At 40.0% G+C, this 19,383-nt stretch overlaps 1 protein-coding gene across 1 annotated transcript in view; it reads right to left on the reverse strand.

Annotated features, from left to right (window-relative positions):
- Positions 1-126: 126 nt before the first annotated feature.
- Positions 127-19,383, reverse strand: part of shroom3 (shroom family member 3) — a 61,471-nt gene continuing 42,214 nt past the window's right edge. Inside the window, 17 exon segments of the mRNA XM_077542771.1 lie at positions 127-2,586; positions 2,660-2,781; positions 2,860-3,025; positions 4,498-4,570; positions 4,680-4,822; positions 5,449-5,620; positions 5,708-6,491; positions 8,389-8,480; positions 9,588-9,664; positions 11,966-12,194; positions 13,394-13,580; positions 13,816-14,022; positions 14,216-14,658; positions 14,746-14,865; positions 16,960-17,099; positions 17,200-17,638; positions 18,964-19,248. Coding sequence (XP_077398897.1) covers positions 2,182-2,586; positions 2,660-2,781; positions 2,860-3,025; positions 4,498-4,570; positions 4,680-4,822; positions 5,449-5,620; positions 5,708-6,491; positions 8,389-8,480; positions 9,588-9,664; positions 11,966-12,194; positions 13,394-13,580; positions 13,816-14,022; positions 14,216-14,658; positions 14,746-14,865; positions 16,960-17,099; positions 17,200-17,638; positions 18,964-19,248 — 4,084 coding nt within the window. The 3' untranslated portion in view covers positions 127-2,181.

Genomic DNA, 19,383 nt, shown 5'->3' on the forward strand with positions numbered 1-19,383 from the left:
TCCATCCATCCATCCACTGACATATCGCTGCCTACCATATTCATTTCATAAAGGCAGACTTTTAATACAGTTCATATACTGAGTCCAATCAGTGAATCACTAGATACATTTGACAGTACCACTGACACCATTTACAAAATATATTTATTTAGCAAAAACAAAACAAAAGAACATCAGGAGCCATTTTTCAATCATCCAACTTTTTATAGATCCAGCAAGTTAACCAACAAAACACATCTGGGATAATCTGTTGTGCCTATGAGGAGTAAGTCAAAAAGTGAGTGTGATAGGCTTTGTATGTGATATTTGGAGAATAGGAAACAAAATGACGATATGTAAAATGTGCTCTCTGAACTTTAAAAAAAATAAAAAGGAAAACTTGTACGTGTATGATAAAATATTGTCCTTAGACATTTCAGGCTGAATAAAATGTACTCAAGTAGTTAAAAACATTTATAAAGAACTGCACTGCTGCCTCGGTAAAAAAATGTCAAGTTTAACATATGTTTGACATTAGATGACATGTGAGTTGGTCTGATTGGATGACCCTCTAAAAAGTAAGCTGTATGTAATAGATAAGTGCATAGTCACCAGTGGATAACCTTAAAAAAAGTCCAACATTTCCATCTGCTGCTTCCATTTTTCTTGACAACATTAAAAAATGTCTTATGACCTTTGCTGGGTTCTTTAAGAGCAAGAGAGCATAATGAGGACCTAATAGAATCGTGAGTCCAGTTTAAGGCATTATAAGATCAAGAAGCATTAATATGCATTACTAGGCTAATTTAATACTTACATCTAGGGATGTTCAATACCACTTTTTTCAGACTGATATCAGTACGAGAACTCTTAAGCAGAGCTGGACTGGCATTTTGACTTAAGCCCGCCGGCCAAGCCCGGCCTGACTCCTGCCCAACACATAGTTCTGCCACTGATATTGACAGATGTTGGTTACGTTTTTTGTCTATATTACAAATTGATGGATGGACTAGTCCCTCTAAATTGTTGGCCAATCTAAAATGGAGAAAAATAATCATTAAAAAGCACTGCATTGGCCCCAAAAGACGCCGGCCCACCGGGCATCTGCCCTGTATGCCGGATGGCCAGACCAGCCCTGCTCCTGAGTAGTCATTGATACAGATACCGAGTATAAAAACCACCAGTAGTTTTGATACATAAAAAAAACAAAAACAATGATAGACAACATTAAATATATTTTTTCCTTAAGATTGCATGAAATTCATGGCAATTTTCGATTTTCTTTTTTTCTTCTAATTTCTAGTTCCTGATCGTAAAACTCTCACAAAAGAGCGGCTGATACTGGTATCGGTCGCCATCAGGGGTACCAATAAATTGAAATAAGGCCTGGTATCGGCACTCGCCCATCACTACCTAAATCTATAACAATAACTTATGTTCAAATGTGGAAACTGGCTTATTTTGTGATTTATATTATTATCAATAAGTTAGGGCCAAGCAAAAAAAATAATAAAAGAAAATGTAAATGAAACAAAACAACGTTGAACATTGCATCCCATCCAAATCTTTGGACTCTTCTTCCTTTGACATCAAGTGGAGTTCAATTTTAGTGGCAGTTTGTTGTTATTATCTTTTCTTTGGCCACCAGCAAACATGCTTTTCTAATTGAGCAAAATCATAGTTGCCAAAATGAGAGCACCGTTGCATTCTGACTTGGCGAAGCTGCGTGACCGGACCTTTCATCATTTTCTCACAGTATTCACATTATTTCTTGTCACAGTCCAATCTCCTCTGCCTTAGCAAAGTTGAAAGAACTTATCATATAAATATTGATCCTTGTCCGAAAATCTTTCAAATATGTGAAGTCAACGTGTCAAGTATTCCTAAAACAGTTGGACAATAGAAGAAAAAGACCTTTATTAAAATCCTAATCATATTTTTAGGCACTTCCAACCAGGTGGACTTTTACAGAGCAGGTAAGAATGGCAGCAGTTGGGCAATTTTAAAACTTAAGGCAGATGCGTTATTTTTTTCTCTTGTAAAAGTTTCAGTCGGGTGCGAATAAAACGAGGCACATGACAGTGTTTGCAGCTTCACATGTGTGCATAGATTCAGTGAGACCAAGCCCACTCGTGCATCCTGTTAACTCCTCCTGTGGTAGTTTGTAGTTTCTACACAGCTGCTTGTTGCTGTTTCATGACATCACAGTGACGTCACTGTGGTGGACCTGACCGAGTGGGTGTGGCCAGGAATCGGAGAGGATGGAAGCAGCTGTGGCAAGGGGGACGAGCAGGAGACGGGACTCGGGGACGAAGGCAAAGATCCTCTCGAGCGATATCGAGCCGCCGGCGAGTCTGGCGGGAGGGTCTCTGCCAGCCTCGTCAGCTGCTCTTCGCGCTGTCGTATGAGGTCATCGAGGTTCCGTTGGCGAATCAGTAGGGAGGGTTTGGTGCTGACAAAGTGGCGGTAGTCTTGGAGCTGCAGTTCAGTGAGGTAGCCTCGCAAAATGGCTTGAACAACGCGCTGCCGCCGGTCCAGGTTTTGCTTCAGTTCCCAGGCATCCTCTGTTTGACTGATGAGCTGAGAGCGCTTGTGATTGAGGGAGTCCTGAGGAGACACAAATGTTTTTACAATACTTCTAATATGAGGAAGAATATACATATGCACAATGTTTTCTCACCCGCTCCTCTGAAATGTCCTCCTTTGCCAGCTCTTCTTGTTGCAAAGTGTGCAGAGATTTGTTAATCCTCGACAGCCGGCTACACAGTGACAACAGCAGGTTCACAATTTTCTCAAGATCTCCTGCAAAGCCAAAATTTATTTAGCCAAAGTTTGGGTTCTTTGTGCTATATTTGCCTCGATTGTAATGGAATGCTGTACCAATGAACATGCTGTACTTGTCCCTCTCATTTGTCTTGCATAGTTTGTGCACCAAAGAATCAATGCTGGCCCCGAGTGCCTGGTGACGCCTCTGCTCCTCACACAGAGCATCCTTCTCTTGGCGCAGAGACACCACGCTGAACCTCAGAGCCTCACACAGCTCCGCCTAGTGGAGTTGTCAAGAAATACACCAGGAAATAATAATAATAAGTTTAAGCATAGGAATAATGACAATACCATCTTGACATGCCCATTATACAGTGAAACCTCAATTTACCGGAAATCTGTTACATGAAACTACGGGTACACCCAGTACAGGCTACAAAATTGTTGCTTTGTTATACTTTTTAATTTTTTTGCCTAAAATGCCAAGACCAGAACAAAATTATTGTGAATAAATAAAACAAAAAGAAAAAGCTTTAAACGGGAAGGGGAGCGTTTAATGCCTCATCATATACATGCCAATGGCGATGCTAACGTCCATGATTTCTATTATACTTGAAAGGACTCTCCCCTGCTAAGATGGCCGCCACCATATGCCCTACATTGCTTTTGATGGGGAAGTCGCCCCTTCCAACATAGCCGCTACATTGAGGTGTTTTTTTTGTAGCCTGCTCTAGTCCACTGTAAGTCTGTTTATCTACAACAGCGTCGTTTCTGTGGTTCCATATTATGGATACCTAAAACATTTTTGAGGAAATTATTATTTTTACATATGTATTCTTTTTTTTTTTCAAATAAAATATTCAGAATTAATTATAATAGATAATAATAACAGTAATTGAATATTTAAAAAATGCCATGAGTCCCAATTTTTAAGTTATCCGAAAAGGAGACGAAATATAGAATAAAGTTTTTAAAATGTCCTAAAAATTTTCTAAAAAGTGACAAAATATCCAAAAAGAAAGGGGAAATGCAGAAAATTACCATCAAATTGCCAAAAATGTCAGAGAATTGAATACAAAAAGGCAGAAAAGAATTGCTAAAAAAAAGTCAGTAAGTCAATATTTTTTTAAAGGCAGAAAACGTTTAAAATGTAACTATAACATTTCTAAAAATAAAAGAAGAAATCCTGAAAATTATCATAAAATGTCCACCAAATTGCCCAAAAATAAATCAAGCAGAAAATTGATAACAAAATAGGCAGAAAAAATAAAAAAGCAGAAGACAAAAGGTAGAAGAAAATGAATCTCTACATATTGGATGCTGCATATTTTTCTGTTATGAAGCAGCTCTAATTAGCTCTTGGACCCTCACTACATTAGACTAACACTAACACTGCTTCATCATAATTTTCAAACATCTTGCGGCTCCAGTCGTTTCTTTATTTAATTTAATTTATTTAATTTTTTGTTATTTGGCCTAAAATAGCTCTTTTGTCAATAAAGGTTGCGAACACCTGATCTACGATGAGAGCGCCTCAATTCGGAAACACGTTCCTAGTCTCTGTCACTTGATGGCTTTGGCCAGGTGTGCAACTAACAGAATTAAACAGCTTTTGTTAGGGCCATTTTCAGTGAGTCTGACACGTTTTCCTGTCCATAAAATCCAGGGTCCGTTGATTACGGGCCCGTTAAATTAAAGTTCCACTATTCCTGTTCTACCATTTAGATCATGCATTCTCTTATCTGTTTCTACCTTCCTGCTGTTGAGGTCCTTCTCCTCCATCTCAGTCCTTTGATCCAATTCCGCGTTGACGCCATCCTCACACCTGTACAGGGTGCAACACAAACATTTAATATCCAACCACGAACAAGCTGAAAGGTAGTAAAATTGGGCAAAATCTAAGGCTTAAGCAACATTCAAAGGAAAATAAACACCTGTCATTTAATGGGGTACCCCTGGCTTGCCATGGCACTTTAGCACCCAGTCTGTTGTTTTGAAAGATCTCCTCCACAAGCTCTACAGGAGATTTACCCTCCCATGTTTCTAGGATGGGTGTCAGAGAGCGATCCTGCATTACCTGTGTGCAGTGGAAACAGAGGAATTATCAACTACAGCTACTGCTGAGTACAATTAAAGGATATGTAAGCTAAACTAGGTCAAAGGTTACATGCTGAGTCTGAAACACATGAGCTGCACACTTTATTAGGTCCACATGAGATTAAAAAAAGAAAAGAAAAAAGAAGTGTATCAGAATACAATTATACAAAAATTGTTAGTACCCCTATGTTAATGAAAGAAAAACAGATAACTTGAATCTGTCAAAAGTAATCATAATAAAGGCTGCAAGACCATCTCTAATCAGCTTGATATCCCCGTAACTACAGTTGCACATATTATTCAGTAATTTAACGTCTATGGAATTCTACCCTACAATGCCTGATTCTCATTGGTTAATTTTCATTTTTTATTGGTTTGTCACATTTAAGCTATTTCTGTCATCACTTAGGGTTTTTCTTTCATAGCATTGGGTACCAACAAATTTTCAGATAAAAGCTAAAGGACTGATAATTTAACAATGATGCAATCTATCTCACATGTGCCTGATGTAGTGGCAAAAAGATAGCACAAATATAAAGAAGTAATAAGCAACATCCATCGGAATCCCAATTGGATGGGACGGACCACCTGACTCCAGGTACCCACCAGCTGCCGTGCCAGCTTTTCCACTTGTAGCTCCTCCACCATCTTTTCCTTCTTGAGCAGGGGCTGGTATTCAAGGTTAAATGTGTCGTCAAACTGTAGGCTGTCCATGCAAGAAGTGGTGGACGTGAGGGTGGACGATCGTGGCTTCGAAGGTGCCAAAAGGTTAGGTAGGCTGGTGGAAAGTGGAAATAATTACTAAGATCCACGCTGATTATGTTTTTTAATTTGAACATCAATGTAAAACAAATGGAAAACCAACCTTCCCGCAATCTGCAAAGAGCTTCTCTTGTCCAACTTCAGGAGAGGAGTGGGAGGCAGAGGAAAGTCCACCATATTTGTCTCCTTGATCGAAGGAGAAGACGGTGATGGAGGTATAGGATTTACAAGAAATACCTCATCCAAGTCCTCACTAAATAGTCCCGTGGATGGTACTGATGTTTGTTGTTGGTCAGTGGAGCTGTTGAGGCTGAACTCTGACCTCTTCAGTGAGGAAATGTTGTGAAGGACAGACTGATGAGAAGAAGTGAATGACTCAACATTCCCACCGCGTTTCTTGTCTGGCGTGGAAGCAAACTGGAAATGAAGCAGCGGTGATGATGTCACTGAAGACACTGGTCTGATCTTGTCTTCATAACGCACTCCTCTTCGCTCTAGACTAAATGTCCTCTCTCTGTGAGCACCCTTTGTTGTGTCTTCTAACATACTATCATCACTCAAACTGTGCCTTGTCGGTTTGTCCACCACAAAGGCGTCAAGGTGGCCGTCGAGGCTGATCGCTCCACTTTTAGTGCCGCCACTACTTTCGGCCATGCTGCTGTGGGAGGTGCCTGGGAAGGTGATGTCATCCAGATTGGCTTGACTTTTACCTTTACTGGACTGCCACTCAGTTCCATCTGTGTCCTGAGAAGCAGACCCGGGGGAGAGGGGGCAAGGGAGACCAACTGAGGCTGCTAGAGAGGACATGCTATGGGCTCGCTGACGCTCACTGTTCCTCTGACGCTGTCTGTCCCTCAGTGGGACGGGGGAGTGGGAAAAGGTCGGATCTAGGAAGGTGAAAGTGTTACTTTATTATTTTATTAAAAAGTATTATTCATGGATTTTTCCTGGCTCTCCCTGTTCTGCATAAACAATAGATTGAAGTCGACATGTGATTTTGCTAGCTTTTGATGTTTTATCATAAGTAGTAACATACAAAGGCGCAATAACTGACCAGCATTTGACCTATGGCCACAATGCCATGCGGGATTTGAGTTAAAATCCCGCATTGCAAAAGTTAAAGGGCAAGTCAACCCCCCCAAAAATTCTTGACAATAATATATTATATGCAGCCCCATTAGTCTAAATGTGGTATTCTGGTTAATATTGCGTTAGCGGAATATGAGTTAAGCAGTTTTTATCAATATCAGAAAGCGGCCATTTTGCCACTTGCTGTCGAGTGAAAATGACACCACAGTTGCTCAGGTCTCAGGAAACTACTAATTACAGCTCAACTTCAGAAAACAGTTGAGCTGTGATTTGGCGTTGCCTGAGCCCTGAGCAACTGTGATGTCATCTTCAGTCGACAGCAAGTGGCAAAATGGCCGCCACCTGAGATGGATAAAAACGGCTGGATTTTGCTTCTTAACTCATATTACGCTAACACAATATTAACCAGAATACCGTATTTAGATTAGTGGGGCTGCATAGAACATATTTTTGTCAAGGATGTTTAAGGTTGACTTCCTCTTTAAAGCCATTTCAAATAAAAAGGAACAAAAACCTTTCCATAGTTAGAAACTGAGATTTTGGATGCAACTGGAACTTGTTAGCTGTCAACACGATTAAGCAGTGGAAATTTGGGGTGCCAGTACGAGCGCGACTGTTCTTGGTCTCGGTTTCTCCATCCATTTTCTGAACTGCTTATATATAAAATATGCTCCAGTGAGATCTGTCTGAATGGTGACTAAATTGCAGTTCTCTTGCTACACGTCTGATGTTTTTTTTATTTTATTTAACCTTTATTTAACCAGGAAGAGTCCCACTGAGTTACAATAACTCTTGTCACAGGGAGTACTGGCTAAGACATGTGGCACAACAGACATAAGGCAAAACAAGACTCCACATGACTATAAGCTACATGTCGCATAGTAGCACAATAAACATCACATCATACATAATGTGCATGATATATATAACAGGCAAATTATATAAAAGAACATCTAGTTAAAAACAGTTGCATAGTTCTGTCATTACTGATTTATTTTAAAACGGTTTTAAAAACACTGACTATTTGGAGTAATTCCAGATTTAAAATGATGTACAACACAACTTGGATTATTTTGGACAAAAACAGTAAATTAAGTTGGAAGAAGTGCAAAATATAAATGTTAATGTCAATTTAAGCATTTTTTGTGATGTTTTGTTTTGCCCATGAGCATGTCAGCAGTCAAGGTGTTTTTTTTCCTGTTGTGTTAAGATATCAAAATAAATATCCATCATATGTAGCCTCTACATCTTGTGTACATTTTAGTCTGTACTTTTTTTAAACTCTTACTTAAAGCAACTGAATGCAGAAAATTCCATTTTGAATCACTACTGCCACCTGTTGACGAAAACTGAAACTGCACACACCCTTCTTCGTGTACACAACACGCACATGACGTCACATCCGCAGACAGAGAGCGGGAAATTCAAAGCCAAATCCAGTCTGAAATCTATTAGCCAGAAGCTTGCACGAGTACCCACTGTGAACAGTTAAGATATTAATCGACTAATTAGAAGATTTTTTGGTCATAAAGGGTCAAATAAAAAGGCTATTGTAAAGATATTTTGGCCAAATTGTTACAGAGAGCAGCTTTAAGAAAATGAGTTGACTCTATACTTTAACCAGAGTATTGTTTTTAAACAAGTATTTGTACTTCTACTTAAGTACAGAGTATGAGTACTAACAGTGATGCTTACCTCGAGAAGATCCAGCAGGCTGGATGTTATCAGGATTGTTCTGTCTTGGTTGAGAGGAGGCGAGGCCCTCTAGTGGCTCGTTGAATGCAGCGCTAAGAGACAGGGCACATGAAATTGTCAAGAGCGTATACAGTATACGACACGCTAAATGGGTCAAACCTTTGACTTTTCTGCATGTAACACTTGTGCCATCATACATTGATCTCTCTGCATAAATGCACATTTGTGCTACATTTAATGGCCTTGGTCTCTGATTTACTAAAGTCTAAAGTATTTGTCTTATGTCTAAAGTTTTCCCACAATCCTTCAAAATAATTCCTTTCCTTTTTAAGATTCTGTTTAACAAGCAGCAGTACATTCATGATTTTGGTATTACAATAGAGCAAACAGATCTGCGCACACACACACACGCACACGCACACGCACACGCACACGCACACACACACACACACACACACACACACACACACACACACACACACACACACACACACACACACAGACACACACAGAATTCCTAAAGTGACCCCTGCCCTTCACATTTTGAGAGTAAACATAATTCAATATCTTTGGCTTAATAAATCCCAGTGCACTCAAGTTGTTTGTTTTTTCAGTGTCAGTGCCAGGAAGTTTTCTCTTCTTCCTTACATTCCTCTATGTAAAACCCTGACACTCTTCTTAACTCCATCATTCCTTCCATTTTTCTCTCTTTATAGCTGGGACTCGAATCTTTTTTCTTTTTCCATTTTTCTTCCTTTATTTATATGATTTTCCATCCATAAACTCCCATGTGTTATCTCCCTGTTGCAATGGAATTACATGATTTGTATTTCTGGACATGTCTTCTGCTCTAATGTTTTTTTATTACCCACTCAAAACATTTTTCCTCCTACTTCCTTTTGCTGTTTTCTTTCAGCTGTCCTGTCAATCTTTCTATCCTAAGCCTCACTTGTTTCAGTAAAAAATAAAATAGTGCACTTAATCTCTCATAAACATGCACACAACAAAATCTCATGTAACTTCAGTAAATCTAAAGTAACAAAGATGCCATTGGATTTTCAAAAGAGAGACTTTTCAGAATGCGGGAGACAAAATCAGATCAATCACAGACCATAATAAACTAGATGGAGGCAGAGACAAAGTGAGAGGAAAAGGTAGGCGCAACATCAGCCGCCTGACGGTGGTGATGTGTACAGTACCTGTCCTCCATCTTAGCGTAGCGTTCAGGCTCAGACACGAAGGCATCAAACATCTTCACTTGATCTGATGGGGAGTCCTGAAAAACATATATTTTAGTCTGTTGATGGAAGATCATTTGTGCCAATGTTGACCAAGAATGCTTGCACTTGCTTCAAACTCCATTCCAAGCACATACATGTCAAAGCAATATTAAATCTGTAGCTAGAATCTACGTAAAGCAGTGCACTGATCACATTTCAGTGTCATAATTTTTTTCTTGCAAACATGTCATTTTGAATATTTATTATTTCAAAAAAAAAAAAAAATCTCATTAACTATTTCAATATTACGATCATAATTACCTGAGATGGAAACAGTGAAACACTTGATAAATGCAATTGAATGTAAATGTAAATGATGGCCTTGTGGAGATAAGGGAAATGACGAGGAAGGAAGACATAGGCAAGTCATGCCTCTTTCACAAAAACGTTTTTGTATAGCCAGCAACAAACTAATACCCTTCAACCTTTGATGTCTTTCAACTCGTTGATCCGAGAACAGCTCCCTGGTGAATGTCCATACTAGTGATGGGCAGATGAAGTTTTTTGAACACTCGAAGCTTTCCATCAAATTGGTTAACAAAAAGGTTCTCCTCGTGAGCTTCATGTGCACACAAACCCCCCTGGTGGCCGAAATTAAAAGTGTAATTTGAATCACTTTGCCTTTTTGCTGTCTTACAATAGCGTTGGTTTAGGAACAATTACACATGCTTTAGTTGCCAATTTGTTTTTTGTTTTTGTTTATCTGTAATTGAGTAATATTTGTTTTGTGTATTATTAATTTAGGTATTGTTTAGATTAGTTTTTTAACATGCTGAACTGTGTGTTACACTCATGCAGTTACCCTTCACCCTGCAATATAAATGACGTGAATTTTCAAAGAATGAAAAAGAAAAGTATGTTACGGGCATATTTGCGACACTCAAACGCCCACGGACACGCAACTTTTGCAGAGAAGCATTGCGTTTCATATGCTGTGCGAAACTTTGCAAAAGTCGAACCACTTCCTGAACCCATAAAGTGTCAAACGTCAGCGGTGACTTCATTTGCCCGAATGAATCACGCCTCGACACGCGCTTCAGAAATTTCTTCCAGGATTACTCAACACACGCTCCGAAGCCTCGGCACATTACGTCCCATCACTAGTCCATACCAGTCTTATATATCGGTGACTCATTAGGGTCATTCAGCAAGAAGCAGACTACAGCACTGCACTCACTTTCTACAATTTTATACGTAAAAATATGCTTGCTTATCTGTTGAACATAATATGGAACCGCAAACAGGCTTTGCCCGCTTTCACCAGAAACTCTGAGGTCGTCGTTTATGCAGATCAACAGTCCTTTTTTCTTTCAGCTCTTCAGAGAGCTCTTTTCCATGAGGTGAAATGTTGAATTTTGAGTGATCAGTATGAGAGAGTGTTAGAGCTGTAATACCAAATTTAACACAACACTAAAGAGTCACTTGAAAATGGGGAGGAAAAAGGACTAACTAAGCTCAATTAGACATTTTCACTAAGGTGTGTACTCACTTTTGTTGCCAGAGGTTTAGCTAGTAATGGTTGCATTTTGAATTATTTTGAAGGAGCAAAAATTTACACTGTTAAGTGAGCTGTGCGCTGACTATTCATTGTGTCAAGAATCATATTTTTTCAATGTTGTTCCATGAGGGATCGAGACTGAGATGGATAATGCGTCTAGTGCAAATTGGTGTAAATAGCAGCGTCAGTATAGTGTTGTATATCTTATTGGAGGGAAAACATCTGAAATTTAAAGTAAAAAGAATGTCTGTGTGTCTGCCTCAAATGTAAGTTGTTTATGTGACACTGGTCCTGCTGATAAGGTAAACAGATAAAAGAGAAGTTCGTCTTTTGCTGCCTTCCATTAAGGACTCCGAGGATGTCATATGTATACGTGTGTGTTTGTGTTTTATCTTTCCTATCAGCCACATCAAACAGCACCCAGCCACCAGCTCCAGCTCTTCGGCACCACACAGGAAACATTGAAGACTTTGGGCATTTCCTGTGCAACTCCCTGAAGCTAAAAGTGTGTCTGATCCTTTATCATGAAACAAAACACTTGAGCTTTTCATCATTACATCAGCTTAAGTGTCTTATGACAGATGAAATTGTGAAGGGCCAAACTGACCAGAGCAACCAGAAACTGTTCAGGCAGATACAGGCGCCAGTTAGGTGCGTGATTGGCATGTTGCAAAATTGCAGACAGCTTATGAATTTTCGTAGAATAAGAAAATTCCTAAAAAATTAAAACAGGCTAGCAAAATTTTCTAGATTAAATAATTACTGCCTGCATAATTTAGAGTGCCACGTTGCACATTACCTGATTGAGTATATCTAGAATGGGGGATGAGCGGGAGCGAGAGTGGTGTGGAATCCTTTCCTCAGACCGCTCCAAAAGATCTTCAACAGAGGCGGACTTGCCAGAGCCCAGCACGGAGCCAACCATTGCCAGAGACCCGCTCGCCTGGTGTTTATTGGAGCCTGCCTCGTGGATGAAATTATGAGAGCGGTGGGTGCTGGAGGTGTGGCGCTCAGGTGATGCGCCCCCACTACAGAACACAAGGAATAGAAAATATCAAAATGTAGTATTGTTGTCATAAGTACGACGACATATTAGGGCCACGTATAAAAAAATAAATAAATATATATATATATATATTTGCGACATTATAAAGTGTCAAATTTCTTGTAAATTTGTGAGTTTCTTCCAGATTTAGAATGATGTAAAACACAATATATATACATATATACTGTATATATTTAGAGGCGGTGGCAGGGGGGAAATAAAAACTCCAGGTTTTTTCAATAATCCAAGTTGTGTTTTACATCATTCTAAATCTGGAAGAAACTCACAAATTTACAAGAAATTTGACACTTTATAATGTCGCAAATTTATGAGAAAAAAACCCTCAGAAACCTGTGAGAAATCCACGTAGCGTACTCTGATGTTTGTGCCAGTAATTTTTGAACGGGTTTTCAAATAAGGAGATAGTAATTGCTTTAGCAGAGATTAACCATTTCATGTTAAGCATTTACTCTTGAAGCGTTGGGTACTGCCAGGGACGAAGATGCCTCACTTTGCAAAGGTTCACACCCTGATGATCAAGCATTTAAGTTAAAATATACATATACTTGTACATTTATGTTTCCGTAATTATTATTTACACATTTATACATTTCGGTATTTTTGTTTGTACAAGGAGCTAAAGTGATGTGTCGAATCTGCTGTTCTCAGTCAATCACTTGCATTTACCTAAAGTATGCTAGCTTCTGATTGGTTAGTGTTAGTCAGCTGATAGGGGGTCAGGAAATGCTGTCGCTCTAGCTGCCGTGTGTGAGGAGTAAAATTTAAGAAGAAATCCGTCTCCATCCTGCCTTTTCAACAAATCCTCACGTTAGCTCCTGGTGGACAAAAGCCAGCACCTTGTCCAGACAATAGTTACGCTATGTGTATTTCTCGCAAATTTCAGAGTTTTTCTCTCGCAAATCTGCAAATTTATTTCTCGTAAATTTGTGAGTTTTTTCTTAGAATATTACCCCTCCTCTAAAAAAAGAAAAGAAAAGAAAGATATTTATATGTGGCCCTAATACACCATCGTATACCATAAGAATGGCTTAGGATCAGACATTGCCAGTAAACTCATTTACTGCCAGTCCAATGAAAATGGAACTTTGACGTCCTAAGCCGTCAATGGCAATGAATGAGTTAAAATTGTCTCTCTTTGGGATTTTAAGGAGGGTTGGTTACCATGGTGACAGATGTGAGGCAGCCCTCGGAGTGCACACTCTGCCTGGGTAGCACAAGTTAGACTGAAGGCTTCGCAGGTCAGCTCCAGGAGAAGAGAAGTGACGCCGTTCACCAGAAGAAAGGTTGCGATCCAGGCCAGATTCTTGGAGGGAGAGCAGACTGGAGGTAGAGGAGAGGCTAAGGGTGTCTGGGAGGGTCCGAAGAGGGAAATTGAGTAGAAGAAGCAGGTAAGAAAATGTAAAAAGAAGGTAATCATAGTGTATTTTCCTGCACTGTAATATTTATTTTGTCTTCCATTTCAATTTGCTAGTTCCCTACACAAACATTTTGTACAAAAGAGCACAATACAGTAAGAGAAGGTGCAGGATCTCACAAAATACATTTCAAAATTCTGTTGCTTCTCTCAGCCTTGATCCCCTTACCTGAATGGTAGGTATTTTCCGACTGTAGATAAGCGCTGAGGGGTCTTGGCCCACTCCTCTCTCTTCCCTCATCTTTCTTTGCACTTCTCTTCCTCTGCACGTACTGAGCCACAGCCTCCTGCTGCAGCTGACGCAAGTCAGGCCTGGATATGGCATTGTTTGCAAATCCGAGTTCAAACATTTTTCGCCGGTCAGCCACGCTGGTCTCTTGAGACAGGCAAATCATTTCATTTTATTAGGTTAGCTGTTTTAGCTGACTTTTGTAACCGTTAGAACCATGAAAACAATTGGATTATTTCACATGAAAGGAAGCAATACTCAAACAAAGGACAAACTAGACAAGACTTAGGCTAGACATAAGCCTATTATGTGTATTATATGTACGTTTTGTGTCATTCACCTCCTACGATCTTGAAGAGACCAGTCTCAGAATCTGAAATCCCAATTTCATTCATATTGTCTGGCTCAGAATAGGAACGTTTCTTCTGGTCTTGGGTCATACGTTTGCGTCCACCGATCCGCAAAATAGCAGGAGGTCCAACTGCCGGCACGGTGGGCAAGGCTGGAGGAGTTGGGCCTCGAGTCTCTGGTCCGACCACATGGCGCTCCTTTGGAGTGTGAGGGGACGTGACTGGAGCATTGATGACAATACTTGGTTTGGGCATGGTTTTAGGGCCTTTCTTCTCCGATGGGGGATGGTTGCCCACGAAAGGCAGAGGCTGATGGCTTCCGTGTGAGGAGGGATTGGGAGAAGAATCTGCACGTGAGGGGGAGAAATTGTGTCTCAAGGAGGTAGAACGCAGGACCTTAGATTGCGCCTCTTTCACCGAATCTCTGTAAGATCTGTTTTAAGACAAGTTGTACATATTAATATATGGTTGTACTAACTGACCAATGGCAAAGTAGTAGCTTGTTGAAGTGACATCTGACCTGTGGAAGGATGTGTCCTGCAAAGTGCCCAACATGTTCTGGACATCTTCTTCCCTGGACCCATCTAGATGGAGGCTGCTTCGGCTCCTCTCCAGGGCTGAACTGGGATCAGGTGCAGTCCTGAATAGGGCCGGAAAACATGAGCCCCAAGAAAATGCACAACTTCCCCCAAAGCTTAATAGGCATCATTCTTTAGCTCTTTTTCTGAATGTCTGTGTTACTGTGCATCAAAAATAATAATGTAATCCATGTTTTAGGATAGGGCTTCAATGTTTTTCTTTCTTTTTCTTCATTTTCTTACTGTGATTTCCAAAAGTGCTTAAACAGCATTTCTTGCTATTTATCACTTGCAAAATTACATTAGCACTGTAAATGTTGTTCCCTTTGACCTTTCAACATTTTGCCAATAGACACTTATTTTTTTGTCCATCTTTTCATGGAACAACAATAAGTAAATGACACTTCGCTACAATGAACAGTAGTCACAGTTCAGATAGCTTGTTCCTCAAAACAACTCATTACACCTCCATGGCGCCATACTGTTTATGTCTGAACAGCTAGCAACGATAGTGAGTACACACCCTCATGTACAAATTATGCACATAGTGTCAATATTTCGTGTGCCTATCATTATTTTTACAGCACTGTCTTAACCTCCGTGATCATTGACCATCAGAGGTTCACAGGTTGTTGCTGGAATCCTTTTTCACTCCTACATTCTGACATCACAGAGGTGGATACCCCACAGATACTGAATAGGTTTTTGGTCTGGAGACATGCTTCGCCAGTCCATCACTTTTCTTCTCGCTTTGGTCATCTTGGAGTTATGGTTTGATGATTATCGTATTGGTATCATCTGTGTTTTTCTCAATAAATTGTAGCTCCACACACATCACTCATACAGCACCGATTGACCGAAGTATGAAAGCAAGATAGATAGTTCTGCACTCCTCACAGGGTTTCCACTACACACCGTCTGACACCATCTGTATCAAATAAATTTATCTTGGTCTCATCAGACCACAGGATTTGGTTTCAATGATACATGTTCTTAGTGTTAGTATATGTTCTAAATTTGTAGAACTTTTATTTTTTGAACATTAAACCTCGGGACCTGAAACAAGAGTTTGATTAAACAATAAAAATGTGACGATATAATGAATAAACAATTGTTTTTCTTTTTTATATACCCAGCAGTTTTTATTTCTTAATTTCATATTGTGTATAGTACCAAACTGTAATTTATTGTCTAGAATCAAAGCTTAAGTGATTAAAAAAAAGATCTACTGTAATGTAACTTTTGAGAACATTTATTGTGCAAACCTCAAAAGTTGAAATCAAAATTCAGCACTGATATAAATATTTTATATCTCCTGGCTGACTTAAGACGTAGCATTAGCATACCATAATTAATTTCCGGTTACGGTTTTGTTGAACTAAAATGGTTTTCTCTTTTCTCCCCCGAGTCTACAAAGCGGTTCCAGACAGACATCTGTGAAAAGTGTACTCGATCACCTAAGCACTTAATTCCGTGATTAAATGTGTTAGCCATGTCAATCTTAGGTTAGCTTAGCAATTAGCATGGCTTCTCCGTCTTTCCTCATCATCCCTTCGTGACAACGATACTTGTCAGAAATGTAGCTTATTTACTGCCATGGAGGTGATGATTATTGACCTAGTAGGAGTGACTCTGCAGCAGTAGCCAGCCATAGCTCATTGCTAGCTAAATGGTGCGGCCTAAGTCCATCTTGGCGGTTGATTCCCAGTTTTGCTATTCAATGTGTTTTTATGAGTAAATGCAAATTTAGTCTCGCATGCTGTAATGCAAAACTGCTTATTTTAAGTCAGGATATAAAGTTAGGGCGCTTAGTAAAACAGTTATTTTGAATGAAGACCTAAACAAACGGAGATAAAGCGTAGACAATGTTAATGTGGTTTAAACAACAAACAAAAAAAACACACAAGAAAGTCCTAATTGACGTGGCCAAGAGGCATGGTACATTCTGGAATCGTAGGGCATGTGTACAGTAGACGACCATCACACTGATTCATACCTATGGGCAATTTAGAGTAATCAATTAAGTCTAATAAGCCTGTTTGGGGATTTGGGAGGAAACCGGAGTAGTTGAAGAAAACCCATGTACTAACATGTGGAGAACATGCAAACTCCATAAAGAAATGTGCTATATAAGTACAACACGGTCATGAACCCACCTGTCTTTCTTGTAGTTGACGCTGCATCCTCTGTGGCTCATAGTTCTATGGGCTTTGCTCTCTCTGGTGCTTCTTTCTAGCATGCTTCTAAGATCTTCTGCTCCACAGGGGGAACCATGGGATTTGTCAGTCATCTGATTCTAAAGTGTTCAAAGATGCAAATTAGTGAAGCAAAACTGGGTTATATGGAGATTAGGATTTTTGAACCTAAAGATTTATCGATTGGTTTGTAAGACTTACCCTGCGGAAAGAGTTTTTGTGGTGGCTGTGACCGATGCTTTGACTACGTTGCTTTCCTGCTCTGTCGCAATGCTCAAAGCGACTGACCCTCTCGAGGACAGAGAGACTACGGGTGGGTCCCTGGATACCCTCACCCACTGCATTGTTGTCATGACTACTGGCAGAGACACCACTGTTGGGGCTGGTGCAACGCTGTACCTCTACGAGAGCATTCTCCAGACGAGTCAGCGGGTGTTCTTTGTCTCGGTTCTGTTCTTTCTGGTCCAAGTGATGGTAATGAAGAGCTGCTGAGTCACTGTGGTGACGGAGGGAGGCCTGAGCGGAGGAGGGGGAGGAGAAGTGCTGAGGCTGAACTGGTGAATGGGATGGGGGCACTTGTCCTTGTGCAACTCTGGAATATGACGTTGGGTCTGGATGAGCGTTAGATTGGTCCACCAATCTGAAAATAAAAAATAAAATTAATCATTCTTGTGCCCCCTCTGAAATTTCCGGTTAATTCCAGTTTGCACTTTCCATATGAAGCATTTTCAGGACCACATTTCTCACTAATTAATTTTTTTTTTAATTAACCGCACCCCACATTACCAAGTCAGAATTATGCATATTATAATTCAAATTTAAATTCTATACAGAGCATGCCCAATGGCTCATTACAAGCGAGATGGGCCAAGTTTCACCACTTTAAGAATGTCTACTCAAGCAAAAAGCGTAACAGTGTAAGAGCAACACTTAACAATACAACTTACAATTGCAAGCAAGAAATTTATCCACAACATTGAATGGCCGTGACATTTGATCCCTCAAAGGTAATGTATAATAATAATTAAAAAAAAACATAATCATTGAATAAAGCATAGTACCACTCTCTCTGAAAACAGTTTGTCGCTACATGTGCTAAAGGGAAAGTCAACCTTAAACATTTCTTGACAATAATATGTTATGTAACCTCACTAGTCTAAACATGATATTGAGATTAATATTACATTTTGACTTCCCCTTTAAATTAAATTCTTTAGGTCCAGGGCCAACTGATATGAACCTGATGCAAAATGGAAAAGAATGCCGTGGTCTGACGAGTCCACATTTCCAATTGTCATTGACGCCCTGCCCTCCGGGTTAAAGAGGAAATGGACCACCCAGATTTTTATCACCGAATAGTTCAAAAGCGAACCTCTGTGATCTTATGTGGGTGTGTTTAAGCATGCCTATACACGGGTAACTTAAACATCCGTGAAGGCACCGTTAACGCTAAAAGATATATATATAGATTTTGCAGCAATATATGTTGCATCCAAGCGACATTTTGTCAGGGAGATTCCTGCTTATTTCAGCAAGAAAATGCTTTGATAATGACAGTTAAGCTAGAGTGTAATTGCTCTGAATGTGTGTCTGTCTCTTCTTCTCCCTCTTAACACTTTTGTGTCTCGTAAAAATATTCGTGGATCAATTAATCGATGCGTGGATATTATTACCACTGCGCAATGAGGTGGATTAATCGCCAAGAATGTTTTTGATATTAACAAAACAGACGACTTGCCGAAATCAACAGGTGGTAGGTCCACACAAACAAATTAGTAGCTCCTCAAGCATGTGGAAATATTCTAATAACAATAGACCTGTAGCATGGGTGCTTGCAAAATGTGAAAGTCTATCCTCAAATATAACAAAAGCACAAGTGATTTGCATGCTCATTTGACTAGAGTTTCAAGACATTTCAATGATGAAACTTTTATTTCAGTAGTAATAACTCCAATCTGTACATACCTTCGTACGTGTCCCGCAGACTGCACAGTTGTGTAAGGGTCCCTCCGCTCTGGGAAGGTCTGAGGCGCGAGAACCGGAACTGACTGAGTTTGGGGACCTAGGAAATCACGTTCCTGCAACATTTGGTCGTGTGGTCCTTGGTTAGAATGGATATGGAGGTGATGGGGGCTCTGAACCGTGGGCCCCTTCTGACGCTGAAACATGTTAGCCCCAGCTTGGCTCTCGGATCTTCCTGCAGTAGGAAATGGTCTGTTGTGTCCGATACTACTGTCCTCCTGTTGATTCCTGATAGTCAGAGAGGCAAGAGAACATTAGAGTCCAAGGGGAAAATGGCAGAGGAGGGCACTTACGTCAATCGTCGTTTCTCGTCAATAACGATGCCCACCTTTCAGCGAGTGCACAATAATGCGAAGCCTCGAA

This window comes from Vanacampus margaritifer, chromosome 14 (genome assembly GCF_051991255.1).
Source record: "Vanacampus margaritifer isolate UIUO_Vmar chromosome 14, RoL_Vmar_1.0, whole genome shotgun sequence".
Classification (NCBI taxonomy): Eukaryota; Metazoa; Chordata; class Actinopteri; order Syngnathiformes; family Syngnathidae; genus Vanacampus; species Vanacampus margaritifer.